Below are 12126 nucleotides of genomic sequence, written 5' to 3'. Positions count from 1 at the left end.
ACTAAAAAACTGTGTAAGATTCCATCTGCTTTAACCACAGGGCAGGCAATGCAGTATTAAACTGCATGTGAGAAGATCCAGTAGTTTTTACCACCTCAGGAGAAAACTATCTTCAGCTGTGGGGAAAAAAATAAATAATGCTGGTGACAAGACTATTCATTGATAGCCTAACACAATCATAGAATCATTTAGGTTGGAAACGACCTTTAAGGTCATCGAGTGCAACCGTTAACACAGCACTGCCAAGTTCAGCACTAAACCATGCCCCCAAGTACCACATCTACGTGTCTTTTTAAGTACCTCCAGGGATGGTGACTCAACCCACCACTTCCCTGGACAGCCTGTTCAAATGCTTTTGACAACGCTTTAGGTTAAGAATTTTTTCCTACCTTCCAATCTAAACCTCTCCTGGCACAACTTGAGACTGTTTCCTCTTGTCCTATCACTTATTACTTAGGCAGAGATATCAACACCCACCTCACTACAACCTCCTTTCAGGTAGCTGTAGAGTGTGATAAGGTCTCCCCTGAGCCTCCTTTTCTCCAGGCTAAATGACCCCGGTTCCCTACCCTATTACAGTGCAACCAAATCACACTTTTGGTATTCTCAACCAGGCATACTAGCAGCAAGACATTAGGTAACATTCTGCTTCAACCATCACATTTCCATTCACTTGCTCCGCATGTGCTCCCATCAACAGCCTCTAAACATACTAACCACATTGTACTTCACAAGTGAGTCCCAGCACTGTGGCTGTCCTGGCCCAAATCTCCTGCCAGCCTATGCAATGCTTTCCCTGAAGATTTTTTCCTTAGCTATTCTTTTATTATTAGTGTAGCTTAACACAGCTGCCAAGTCCCTTCCAACAGACAATTACAGAACCTTCAGGATCTGCACAGCCAGATGATAATATCAGTAGGCAAAACGTGGTAACAGCAGTAGGTGATCCACAAGCAACATTCATGATAAGAGTGCCATCACTCATGGAAAACAATTCAAAACAGAGGACTAAGAACAGTCCCTCAGAGATATGCATAGCACTGATGAGCTAGAGACACAACGGGTTCTTGTCAGATCACAGTTTTCTGTTACCTCCCTTATAGACTACAATGCATCCTTCAGAAGGGATTGGTTTCAGATCTGGACTTCACCCATTACAACAGGTCCTTGACACTGGCCACCTTTTCCCCTTCGTGCAGCGTTTTGAAGTTAAACGGACTCCATAGCACCATCTCGTGGTAAGAGCCATCACGCGCAAGGTAGACACGGCACGGTCACCTGAGGCCACAGAGATCGACGAGTTCTGTGCCCCAGCTCGGAGCAGTAGCTGCCGAGTGCCGAGTGTCAGAAGTCAGATCCACTGCCACCCTGCAGTTCTGCCTTAGTTACAGGGAGGCCGAGCTCTATTTGCAGTCACTCACAGTGGCCTCACCTAAGAACCAGGCCTAACATACGCGAAGTCTCCAGTTCAGAAGAAAGACTGCTTCAGGGAATGTCTAGGTTTAAGCAAACTTTTTAACAGTAAGGACATAAAATATGCTTTTATGTGTAAAATAAGCTCCAGATACACTTAGTAGACAAGGTAAAGCGAATCCATCAGTGAATGTGTCTGAACCCATGTGAACACACTGATGAGAAAGCTACCAACAACATTAATGTTCTGTTATCAACGCTAACCTCTTTTGCATTGGTTTCTATTAGAAATTAATATTTCCCCCCCCTTTAGGTTTGGGGGTTTTCTGTGTATGGTGGTGGGTTTGGGTGGGGTTTGTTGTTTTTTTTTTTTAAACAGCTTGGAATCTCAAAAAAGAACAGCTGGGCTCACCTTAAGTATTGTTTCAATTTAACAGATGGCAAGGGAAGACCTAATCTGTGGCCTGCACAGGGCCGAGTTCAGTATCCAGTGTTATAGTGCATCTACTAGACTACAGAGGCAATCTGCACTGAAATGTCAAAGTCTCAGTGGAAACGAAGGAAATTACTGGATGAAGCATCCAGACCTAGGAGGCTATCTCCAGAAAGAGGAGATGAGTTAAAGGATAAGACTGGGTTGAAAGGATGTTGCCAACAAAGGACCTTCTAGAAATAAATCTTCAAGAAGGGTAAGCCACCGAGTGAGAGAACGTTGAAATGGCTGCCTGCTTCCAACGAAGCCAGTGCTATGCTCTGTGGCTTGCATCTGCAGCCAACTGAGGAACCAATTCAGAAGTGAGCAGATAAGGCAGGAAAAACACACACTACAGAAGCCATTATTTGGGCTGGCTTTCCATCCATCATCTCATTTTCACTGCTACAGTACACATAACTTCACTTTACACAAGCAGTCCTTTAAGCTGCTGTACAAACACGGGCAAGTCAAGAACTGTGTTACACTGAATGCCGATTTATGTTTTGTTTCATAACAAGGCTTGTTTCCCTCTATTCTGGCAGAAACATATTTCTGCAGAAATTGAAATAAGGGAGTGTATTTTGACTAACAGTCAGCAATTCCAGAATTCACTTCTAGTTCTGCTTCTGAACACCTGAGTGAGAAAAGGCAGCCCATCTGTCAAGATTATTTGCTCTCGATATCACATTTAGCTCATGCACCAAGAGCTGTGCAAGCACCAGAGAATGAGTTCCACGTACGAATTCTGATAGTCAAAGTAATACATGGAAAAGGTAATTTTCCACAAGTTACTCCCATGAGCCCCCTGAGGAAAAGCAGCAGTGTGACACTAACCTAGTATATAGTTTTAGTTTACATATTTTAAATCAGCATCATGTGTTTGAAATTTCTGGCATTATTTTATGGCATATAGCATAAAACAGGAAAAAAATTATGGATTTCTTGCCTTTCCCATCTGTTGCTGAAGCCTCCTGTAAATGCCTTATTGACCTGGGAAAAAAAAAAAAAAAGTTAAATGAGCATATTAGCTGTAAGTTTTACACTCCCTTTTTACTGTAGCCCCCCCCTCCAGAACATTGACAAGTTTTGTTAGCTCTTTATGACTGGGGTATGCTTGCAATTAACTGTGCTTAGTGTGCTTGGCACTGCATATACTTCACCCCCAGCTCAGGCAGTTAGTTATCTGTTAGTATCTGTATTTCCTTGTGGTTAAGAAAGCCTGTTGTCAAAGCCTACAGAACGCTTTGTGGGAGGGAAGAAGGGAGCACAGTGAGAAACCAGGGCATTTTCTAGCATAATGCTTTCTATTTGTACAATTAAGCTGAATTACTATTCACAGTACTGTCAAGCACTTGGCATCTTACTGCTCTTTTAAGCTCTTTTTGTTTAAATAGTTGATTACAGCTTAGTTTACATGTCTACATAGGCAACTTAGGTAACAGAAGCTACACTGTGGGAATGTAAATTCAAGGGCCAAGTCTTAGTGACCTTGCTCACTTGAGTCATCCCACCAGCTGCAGTGATACCATCCAGATGAAAAAGAGGCAGCATATTATGCCTTGGGCTTCACTGCCAGTATATGTTGGTACCATGACAATGCAGGAACACTGGTTACACACTACAAACAGTTACAGAACAGCTCACCCACATGCATTTGTTCTTCAGATACAGTTCCTTTATGGAAAGCAAGTTTTGTACCAGCATATCACTAGGTAGGACATACAGATTCTAGCATTAGGTAGTAAGAACTACGACTGTAGAAGTCACATTTATCACAGGAAATCAGTTTCTACAATTTCAGTTAATAGTCCTGCAGATTTATTTACCACACCCAAATGCTTTCAACTTCAGAAGAACTGCTGCATTTTCACTGGAACAGGGGAAGGGACAAGCAGGTGGTGCAAATTTCTTGGAAGACATTTCCCAGCCTTGGCAGAAGGTCACCAAGACTGCGTAGGGTTTTGCCCTTATGCAGAGGACAACTGGGAATGTAAGGACAGCAGAAACCCACCCTCACATGTCAAGCTGAAGCTTACTCCCATCTACTGAGCAATGTGAATGTGTGTCTTTACACACACCTATGTATATGTTATGAAACAGCTCTGAAACACTCAAGAGTTACACTCTAGAGCGATGACATGTTTACTAAACATTTATATCCACTCTTTCAGAAAAAAATACTGGAGATACTCGAGAAAAAATAAGAATATTCTCTGTGCTAATCAAGGAGCCAGAAGCTCCTTCATATCCTCCTTTAAATCCAGCTGTTTATCCAATTAACACTGAAATAAATTTACAAGATAAATGTTCTGACTAACCGGCAAAAAGCAACAATAGTATTTATCTGAATTATCAGCATTTTGGTTAAGTTTTATATAACCAACATTATTCCTTGCCAAGAAGAGTGGAAGGAAGGACAGGGAAATGCTCCCCTGGGATTATTTCTTCTGAACAGTCAAGCAAAAATGCTGCTACTCTGTTGGAAGGCAGCACTGATCTTAGTGCTATCATTTTAGAACTTTGCAACCTCAGGTTGAGGTTCCAGCCTCAGACAGTAAAGAAAAATCCTGTTTCTCAATGTAAGAGTCAACACTTCTGCAAAATTCTAAGCTCCAAAAGCATCTATGGTCTGCACCACGCTGACCACAGTTAAATCGCCACCCACCCCACTTGCTTTGGAAATGTTAAAGTGGGGATAAAGCACCTTCCACACCACAAGATTGAAGCATTAAAACTGTTACAGTTTTAAAAAGTTAATAGAATGCTTGACTCCAAAGGACTGACTTTTTTTGCTATGGCAGTACCTTTAGCTCTAACAGTCAATACCTATTAATTCAGAAACAGCTCAAGGCATCAGGGCTCAGAAACCACACCACACACACAGTGACTCACCATACCACTGGGAACAGGATGGCTCCACAACATAGCAAGTCCACCAGGAAGAGTATTTCTTTCCACAGTCCATATTCAGTTGTCCCCTCTTCTGTTGACTCTATGATAATGTATGCCACATTCGCCAGTACCTACAGGATGAAACATGCTTAGTTGTTTCAGAAGCTTTCCAAGGTAATACTAGATTTAGGATGCTAATTCAGCAAAAGCTGTTCCACAGCTGCAGGAAGAGCCCATTCAGTAACACCAGTAATTCTTCCACAGCTCTACGTCAAGGAAGTTACATGTTCAGTAGTATCTTCACAGGATTTACAAAAATAAGATTGATTGGAACTTATTTCTGCTGACATTTGGAAAGTAGTCCTTTGTTATATACTATGCTGAATCTACTGATCAGTAGAGATAAAAAGAGCAAAATCTGTTCATTAAAATACAGTAACAGGACTCCACATACACACACAGAGCAAACAGTTTAAATACTTTATTCTAAATTAAACCAATAATTCAAACTGGTCATTGACCACATTTTGTAGTCCATACCTGAGCTCTGTAAGAGCCTCAAACACTAACTATATATTTCTGGTTTTGCAGCTGAGTAAGGGATTCCATCTGGAAAGGCAGAAAAACTGTTCTATCTACAAAAACAAATAGAAGTGCTGCCCTCCTATGTTCTTCAGTTCCTGGAGTTGGAGACAAGCACTGATCACTTTGAACACACTGGGCAAGTTTCCCACAGACCCAACAGGCTTACAAGTATTTTTTTTCCCCACTTTTTTTTTTTTCTTAAGCTTCTTCAGTAAGCATTTCAGAAGTGACAAGTTTCATTTAATTTCTCAGCTCAGTAGTTCAGTACTGTTTGGCAGCCCAAATTTTGCCCCAGTGGGAATATACCTAACTTACAGCTAGTTGTTCATTTTCTGACACTATCTGACCACCATTATCTCATACTCAATACAGGGAGAAAAGTGGGGAAAAAATCATAGAAGTAACTTCTGGCCCAGGAAATTGCAGCTCAACTTACACTCTAACCAACAGGCTTATACAAGCAGTATCTACGTGGTGTTTTGGGAAGTATTCACAGCCTTTTACAGTTTGCACAAGCAGCTCCCCCACAAGATGTTAAGTATTGACAGAGCTTAGTCCTCACCTGAAGTGGGATGACAATCATAAAAATTTTTTTGTCTTTATCTGACAGGATGTGCTTAATGAAAGCCCAGCCTGTGCCAATAAGAGCAATAGTGATAAACAGCAGAGCACCCTTCAGTCTGAAAGAGAAACAAATACTGTAGTGAGACACATCACATTTTCTCTTCTGTCCAGGTTCCCTCCTACAGTCAGTAAAGCCACAAATCCAAACAAATGCCTTGCTATTCATAATTTTGGCAAGTGCTTATCCTACAACATTGAAGCAGATGTACTTGCTTACAACTGTGTATCACATAACAATATTGCACTTCATTCACAATTGTCAATATACAATCTTTTCCTGGGAGAGTCATCTATTCACTATCATGAACAGGAGACAACACTGGCAGCTGTACCCTCTTACCACTCACAGCAAGAGCAAATTAGATACTTGAATACTAATATGAACAAAGCAAAGCATTTATCCTTTTACTCCTCCACCACACAAATGCCAATTCTCTGCAGCTGCCCTCTAAGTAGAGCCTTCCCCTTCACACAGGGCTGATTGGTACTATGGTCTGAATGACAAGACGGCAAAGAATCGGCAATTTTCTAGTTTGCTCAGGAGGGGGGCAGCCCCACAGGGAATTCAATTCCAATGTTTGAATCCATCACATCAATCTTCTGACATACTTACAGGTGAGTGATGTAATAAACAACAGCCCAGCCTTCAATAGGAAATCCCTGAGAAGAAATGTAGTGATAGTCAATCTGGAAGCAGAAAATACGTTACTTTACAACCTGCTCATCCGCACCCCACCCTTGTCTTTAAAACAAGTCTGCTCGACAGCCACTTCAAGTTTCATTTTCCAACTGGCATGTACAAACTCAGCTCTGTAACATCTTAAGAGATTACTTCCTCCCAACATATGCTAGTTTTGTTTAGCAACAATGAGGTCATTTCCATTTTCTGTATTTCCTAAGTGTTAGTGGACATATCTCACATCATCTACACCCTTCCCACACAGCTCCCACACCTAAACTATAGTTGAACAACTGCATTTGTAACCTATTTATTCATTCATTGTTCAAGTTCAGTTGCACTATGTAACTACAGACTTTCTAGTTTCACTGGAAACCTGATTCAGTTTATTAGACTCCAAAAATGTTTGTGGCAGTTATCCTATCACGAACGTGAAGGTGCAGGTCACAGCTGACACAGACAGTGAAGGATTAAACACTTGCCATTACCTTTAAGATCTTCTCAGCAGAAAGGCAAAGTCAATATCACCTAACAGAGACTTTATGTATTGAAACTGTTAAATCTTATAACATTAGGTATGTTACAGCAGACTGTAATACTTCATCTACAGAAGTGCCCTTGAATTTTACAAGCATTCATCAAGGTTTCCATTTATCAACATTAATTGCAAGTCATGTGGCTGAAGCAGCGCCATAGCTCAAGCTTTCAGGCCAGCCTCAGACAGTCAAAATACTAGAATTCATGGAACTCATTCAACCCTCATATGTGCTTGCTGCTTCACTACTTTAGGCCATGATCTCAACTGTATTTGTCAGAATTTGCTGATGAAAACTAAATCGCTTCCTCTGAACAGCTGCAGTTCAGTTCCAATGCTTAACTATGAAAGATACTTCTCTCTTCCTCGCATTCCCCTCCATCCAAAGAAGATTTCTCTAAGAGCATGCCCTGGATTCCATGCTCCTAGTTCCTAGCTGAACAATTTAAGGCAGAGACATCATACATACCGCATGGAAGACTAAGGACAGAGATTTTGTGAAAGGGAGGGCTGCCATTAGCCAGTGAATCTTAAAGACATCATTTCTGGGAAGAAATAAAGAAAAAAAAAAAAAAAAGAAGAGGAAGAGCATGAGTTACAAGCCAGGAGTAAAAATTGCAGTTCTTAAGTGTATTTCTTTGAAACCTATAAATATCAAACTAACTCCCAGGGTGAGCTGACTATTACCATAAAAGGATTGCCTTTAATGTTGCAGCCGAAGCTTTTGCAACATCCTGAACAACATTTCAACTGTATGTTCTACAACTCTGATTTTTAATACTTAGGTTAATTTAAAATAGTATTTCATAGGAACTTCTTGCATATCTAGATCATGACTGTTACAAAGTTTGCTAAACATAATTCAAACATGTATCACTTTGCCCTCTGGCCCCACAATCACTACACCACACCACCAAGTGATCTCCAGACTACCAAATAATCTGATCACCAAATGAACTTCAGACTAAGAGGAAAAGCCAAAATGGAATCCTGGCTTCTGTTGCTATGCTTTAATTATTCAGAAGCATGGTTTTCAATTATGAATTCCTACCATTTTGGCTATCCTCAAGATGTTTATGGCTCTCCACTGCCATAAGCTGCCATTCTCCGTATGAAAAAAAAAAGATTACATCCAGTTTTTCTTGTTATTTGTTTTCAAATGGTGTTCTCCTTTTGTCATCAGCTACAGGAATTCCCTGTTTATTTGTTGCCACAATAAGTTTTCATATATACAGTACACAAAGAATTTCTTAACATAAGACAACTTTAGAACAGTGGTCTGGACCAATTATACTGACAAAAGTAGTTGTTGTCAACTATAAACTGTATTATCAGGCATACAATATTGAGACAGATTTGGAGTTTTAAGTGACTAAATCTGACTGTGAATTGGGCATAAATAAGAGGAAGAATAAAAAAAATAAAAATCAAACAAGGTGGGCCCACACTTCTCACTAACACCAGACTAGTCCACTTACCTACGTTTACGAAGTATGTGGATCCATACAGTCCCAGACAGGAAAAAGAAGATAGCCATGGAAATGTAAAGTTTTGGCAGTGGGATCTCACCCGCTGAGAGGTAGCTTTCAGGATTCTTTTCCGTAATTTCTATCTGAACATTAAAGTTGTGTTATGTGTACAGTTGAAAAAACATTGTTAAAGCACTGAGTTAACAATTACAGTTCACAATTAAATTTGCTCATTTAAAAATCAGCTTTTCTGAGGTGGCAACTGTTATTAGACTCTTAAAGTAAAAATAAAAGCAACTCCTCATCCTCAAGAATCTCAAAACATTTTGCAAGATTATATCCACAACAATAATTTCCCTGAAAAACAGAAAAGAACAGAGGTTCCTTCCAGTGCTTCAGTTATGCAAGGTAGTTCGGAAAGGCAAAGTAATTTTCCCAAAGAATATTTGTTCTCTATATCAAACTCCAGAGTTTGCACACCTTTGATTCAGAAACAGTATCTAGCCCTTGTGTACACAAGCAAGTTTTTTTAGCACAGTCCCAATTTTAGACGTGGAGAGTGTCATACATAGCTGAAAACCTCACTCTTAGGTTTACTACAGTGGATTTCTTCACCTGTCAAGAGAAAGGAAGCACTCTGCTGCAAGCCTATTACGTGACTGATAAAACAGATGTTTAACATCCTATTTATGCCCCTAAACAGCTTTGTTCTATGTGCTAGAACTTAATTAAAATAATGCATCAAGACTAGCTTGCAGTACTGAAACTGTCCTGCATCTCTCAACACAACCAAGCAGGTTAGTAATCTTGGTTTTCTTCTCCTTCCAATTTCTTCAGTGGGGCAAAGCAACAAACAGAGATTCAAAAACTTGGTCTTCTGGAACATACAACACAAGAAGCAGATTTAAAGTAGTCTAGTCTGAGTTAAGTTAGGGTTGCTAAGTTTTATCACCAACATGTTCCCTTGCAGTAGCATCAGCACAATTATGTACAAAGCAGTTCAGGGGCTTATCTGGCTGAAGCTACCTCTGTCAATGAGAGGATTCACTACAGAATAGTTCACCATGTCAGCATGAGCACAGGAAAGAGAAAAGGGGAAGACTGAGCTGATAACACAGTCCGGCTCAAAAGAACACAGGAGCAAACCCTTGGATGTTAAGAGAGGCAAGACATTTGCTACAACATACTGCCTTTAAGATGTGCACCTAACACTGTAAAAAATGCATCTTTAATTAGGCCAGAAAAAGCAAAACCACTGAATTCACAAATACCAACAATTTAGATTGCAGCAACAACCTTAACATCTGCCACTGTGTAAAAGAAAAAGTGGGTTTTGAGCGCAGCAAAACATGAACAGCTGTTTTAGTGCCCATCTCATTATAGCATCTAATCACAACTGTGTAGACTGAGCCCAGCCCACATGCACTCTTCAGACTTCCAGGCATTTCTGCACAACTAGCATTTTAATTCTTACTGTAGTTGCTTCCTTCAGAAAGGCCACTACAGAAATTAAATGTACAACTCAATCACTTCCCACCCCATGTATACACTCATGTACACTGTGCATTTGGTATACAATGCTAGAATTGAAAGCTGTATTATTTCAGTCTAAGTGAATGAGTTAATTGTACTTTAGAAGCTATACTCACATCAAGACTAAATAGCTGCTTATCATTAGTCGGCCCATCCTTGCCAACACATTTATGGAAATACAGGCTGTAAAGACCTTCTTGGTTATCGGAGCTGATGTTAAAAAAAAACTGAAAGTAAGGAAAAGGAAGGTCAGCATTCTTCTAATTCACAAGAGGGTTGCCCTGGTAAGAAACCATCTCTACTGAAGCATAAAAAAGTCAGTCATTTAGGGTCAATTGTTTCCTTTCATCAAGCATACTGTTCTGAAGATACCAGTATATCTGCAAGTTTCAACAGAATTCCAGATGCAAAATCATTGCACCTATTTATGATTTACACACTCTGGCAATCCCAAGACCTTTAGGTATTGGGTACAATTTAGTTCACCATAGAGAAAATACAGCAAGTGTTGTGTATTTAACATGGTGAAGCCTAGAATTTTGATCATACTTGCCCTAAAGCATAAGCAGCTATCATGTTCCTCCCCGAACCATACAAATTGTCATAGCTATGAAAATGAGATGTGTCACATAACAGAATTTAAAATGCATTTGTTTATAGTAATCAACAATCACAAGTGAACCAGTGTGCTGAAACAAAGTGCTAATCTGGTTTCATACAAAGCATCTTCAACTTCAGCGAGTCATCAGGTCACAGGTATTTGTTGTTAGGAATCTATATGCACTAGTTGCATCACAGTAAATTTAAAATATCTTAGTCTGTAAGCTTCAGCATATTAAGCAGAACTGCATCATACCAAATACTGTTTAAAACAGTTCCCACAACTTACGAACAAAGAGATTTACAGCACTTATTCTTAATGAGAGTCCACTTTAAAAACTTCCTGAGCTATCAGAGAGGCATCTATACCAGACTTTTACTTTTCACAAAGTAGCACGGTGAAGGAACTGTTGGCACACACTGAGACTGGGCACTGACAGACACCTTACCTGAAAGGAAAAAGTTCCTCTGTCATTGTGAACTGGATGTTCTTGCTCTACTATGCTCTGTGAAAAGGAAAAAGAGTCTTTTAGTTGTTTGGGTTTGGTTTTTTTTAAGCAGGTGACTACCACATTTGGCTACACCATCCAGACAATCAAAACTGCATTCTGTGTATCTACAGTGGAGGCTGAGAGCGATAGAATGTAACACTCTCCGCTTTCTAGCTATGCTTATGCTGGAATATTCCCCCAGGTTCTTTCTGACAGAGAACAGCAGATAGTTTCTTACCTGGGATGAGGTTGTACTTCGTTTGGACTTCTTATCTAGAGATAAAAGTATTAATGGTACATTTAGAGTGTTTGCATCTAGATATCCCCATAGACTACCACCCTTTTACACATTGCCAATACCTTACTCAAATCTTCCTATACCCATCTGCATGGCAGTTTCCTAGATAATCATTAACAGAGATTCTTTCCCAGTCTCTCCTTACTCACCCAGGACTCTTCCCACAGCTGGCATTCATCCAGAATGCATCCTCAGATGCCATGATAGGCTTCTTTATTACACCTTCTACAAATGTCTACCCAAGAATTCTTTCCAACCCCTCCAATTACAGCCATGCAGGAGGCGGATGACCTCTACCAGATGCAGGCTACAGCTATGACTTTTAATGTTATGACTGAGTACTGTTTATCTCCCTGACTAATCTTAATCTGGTCATTAATACGTGGCCTGACAAACATAAGGAAGTCCTAATTAGCCCTGGGGAAGGAAAAAGTTCTAAGCTCTCTACTAAGCAAGGCCCCAGTAAAAACTCTAACAAACAAAAACAAAACAAAAAAAAAACCCAAAAGCATAGGCAACCTGCCAAGTCAGT

The 12126-nt window shown here is 40.1% G+C and overlaps 1 protein-coding gene across 2 annotated transcripts in view; it reads right to left on the bottom strand.

The window, feature by feature from the left end:
• GPR107 (G protein-coupled receptor 107) overlaps window positions 1–12126 on the bottom strand; it is a gene marked incomplete at its 3' end in the record, with an annotated part of 35541 nt that overhangs the window by 14836 nt on the left and 8579 nt on the right. For both annotated transcript variants that reach the window (XM_080402635.1, XM_080402636.1), the window contains exons 6-14: window positions 11535–11569; window positions 11255–11311; window positions 10322–10432; window positions 8682–8815; window positions 7673–7748; window positions 6603–6676; window positions 5928–6045; window positions 4781–4911; window positions 2835–2878 (exon numbers count right to left, since the gene is read on the bottom strand). In XM_080402635.1, the coding sequence (XP_080258761.1) occupies window positions 2835–2878; window positions 4781–4911; window positions 5928–6045; window positions 6603–6676; window positions 7673–7748; window positions 8682–8815; window positions 10322–10432; window positions 11255–11311; window positions 11535–11569 (780 nt within the window). The remainder of the gene's footprint in view (window positions 1–2834; window positions 2879–4780; window positions 4912–5927; window positions 6046–6602; window positions 6677–7672; window positions 7749–8681; window positions 8816–10321; window positions 10433–11254; window positions 11312–11534; window positions 11570–12126) is intronic.

Source organism: Falco punctatus (genome assembly GCF_963210335.1).
Source record: "Falco punctatus genome assembly, chromosome: 9".
NCBI lineage: Eukaryota > Metazoa > Chordata > Aves > Falconiformes > Falconidae > Falco > Falco punctatus.
This window is presented reverse-complemented; position numbering and strand designations above follow the sequence as displayed.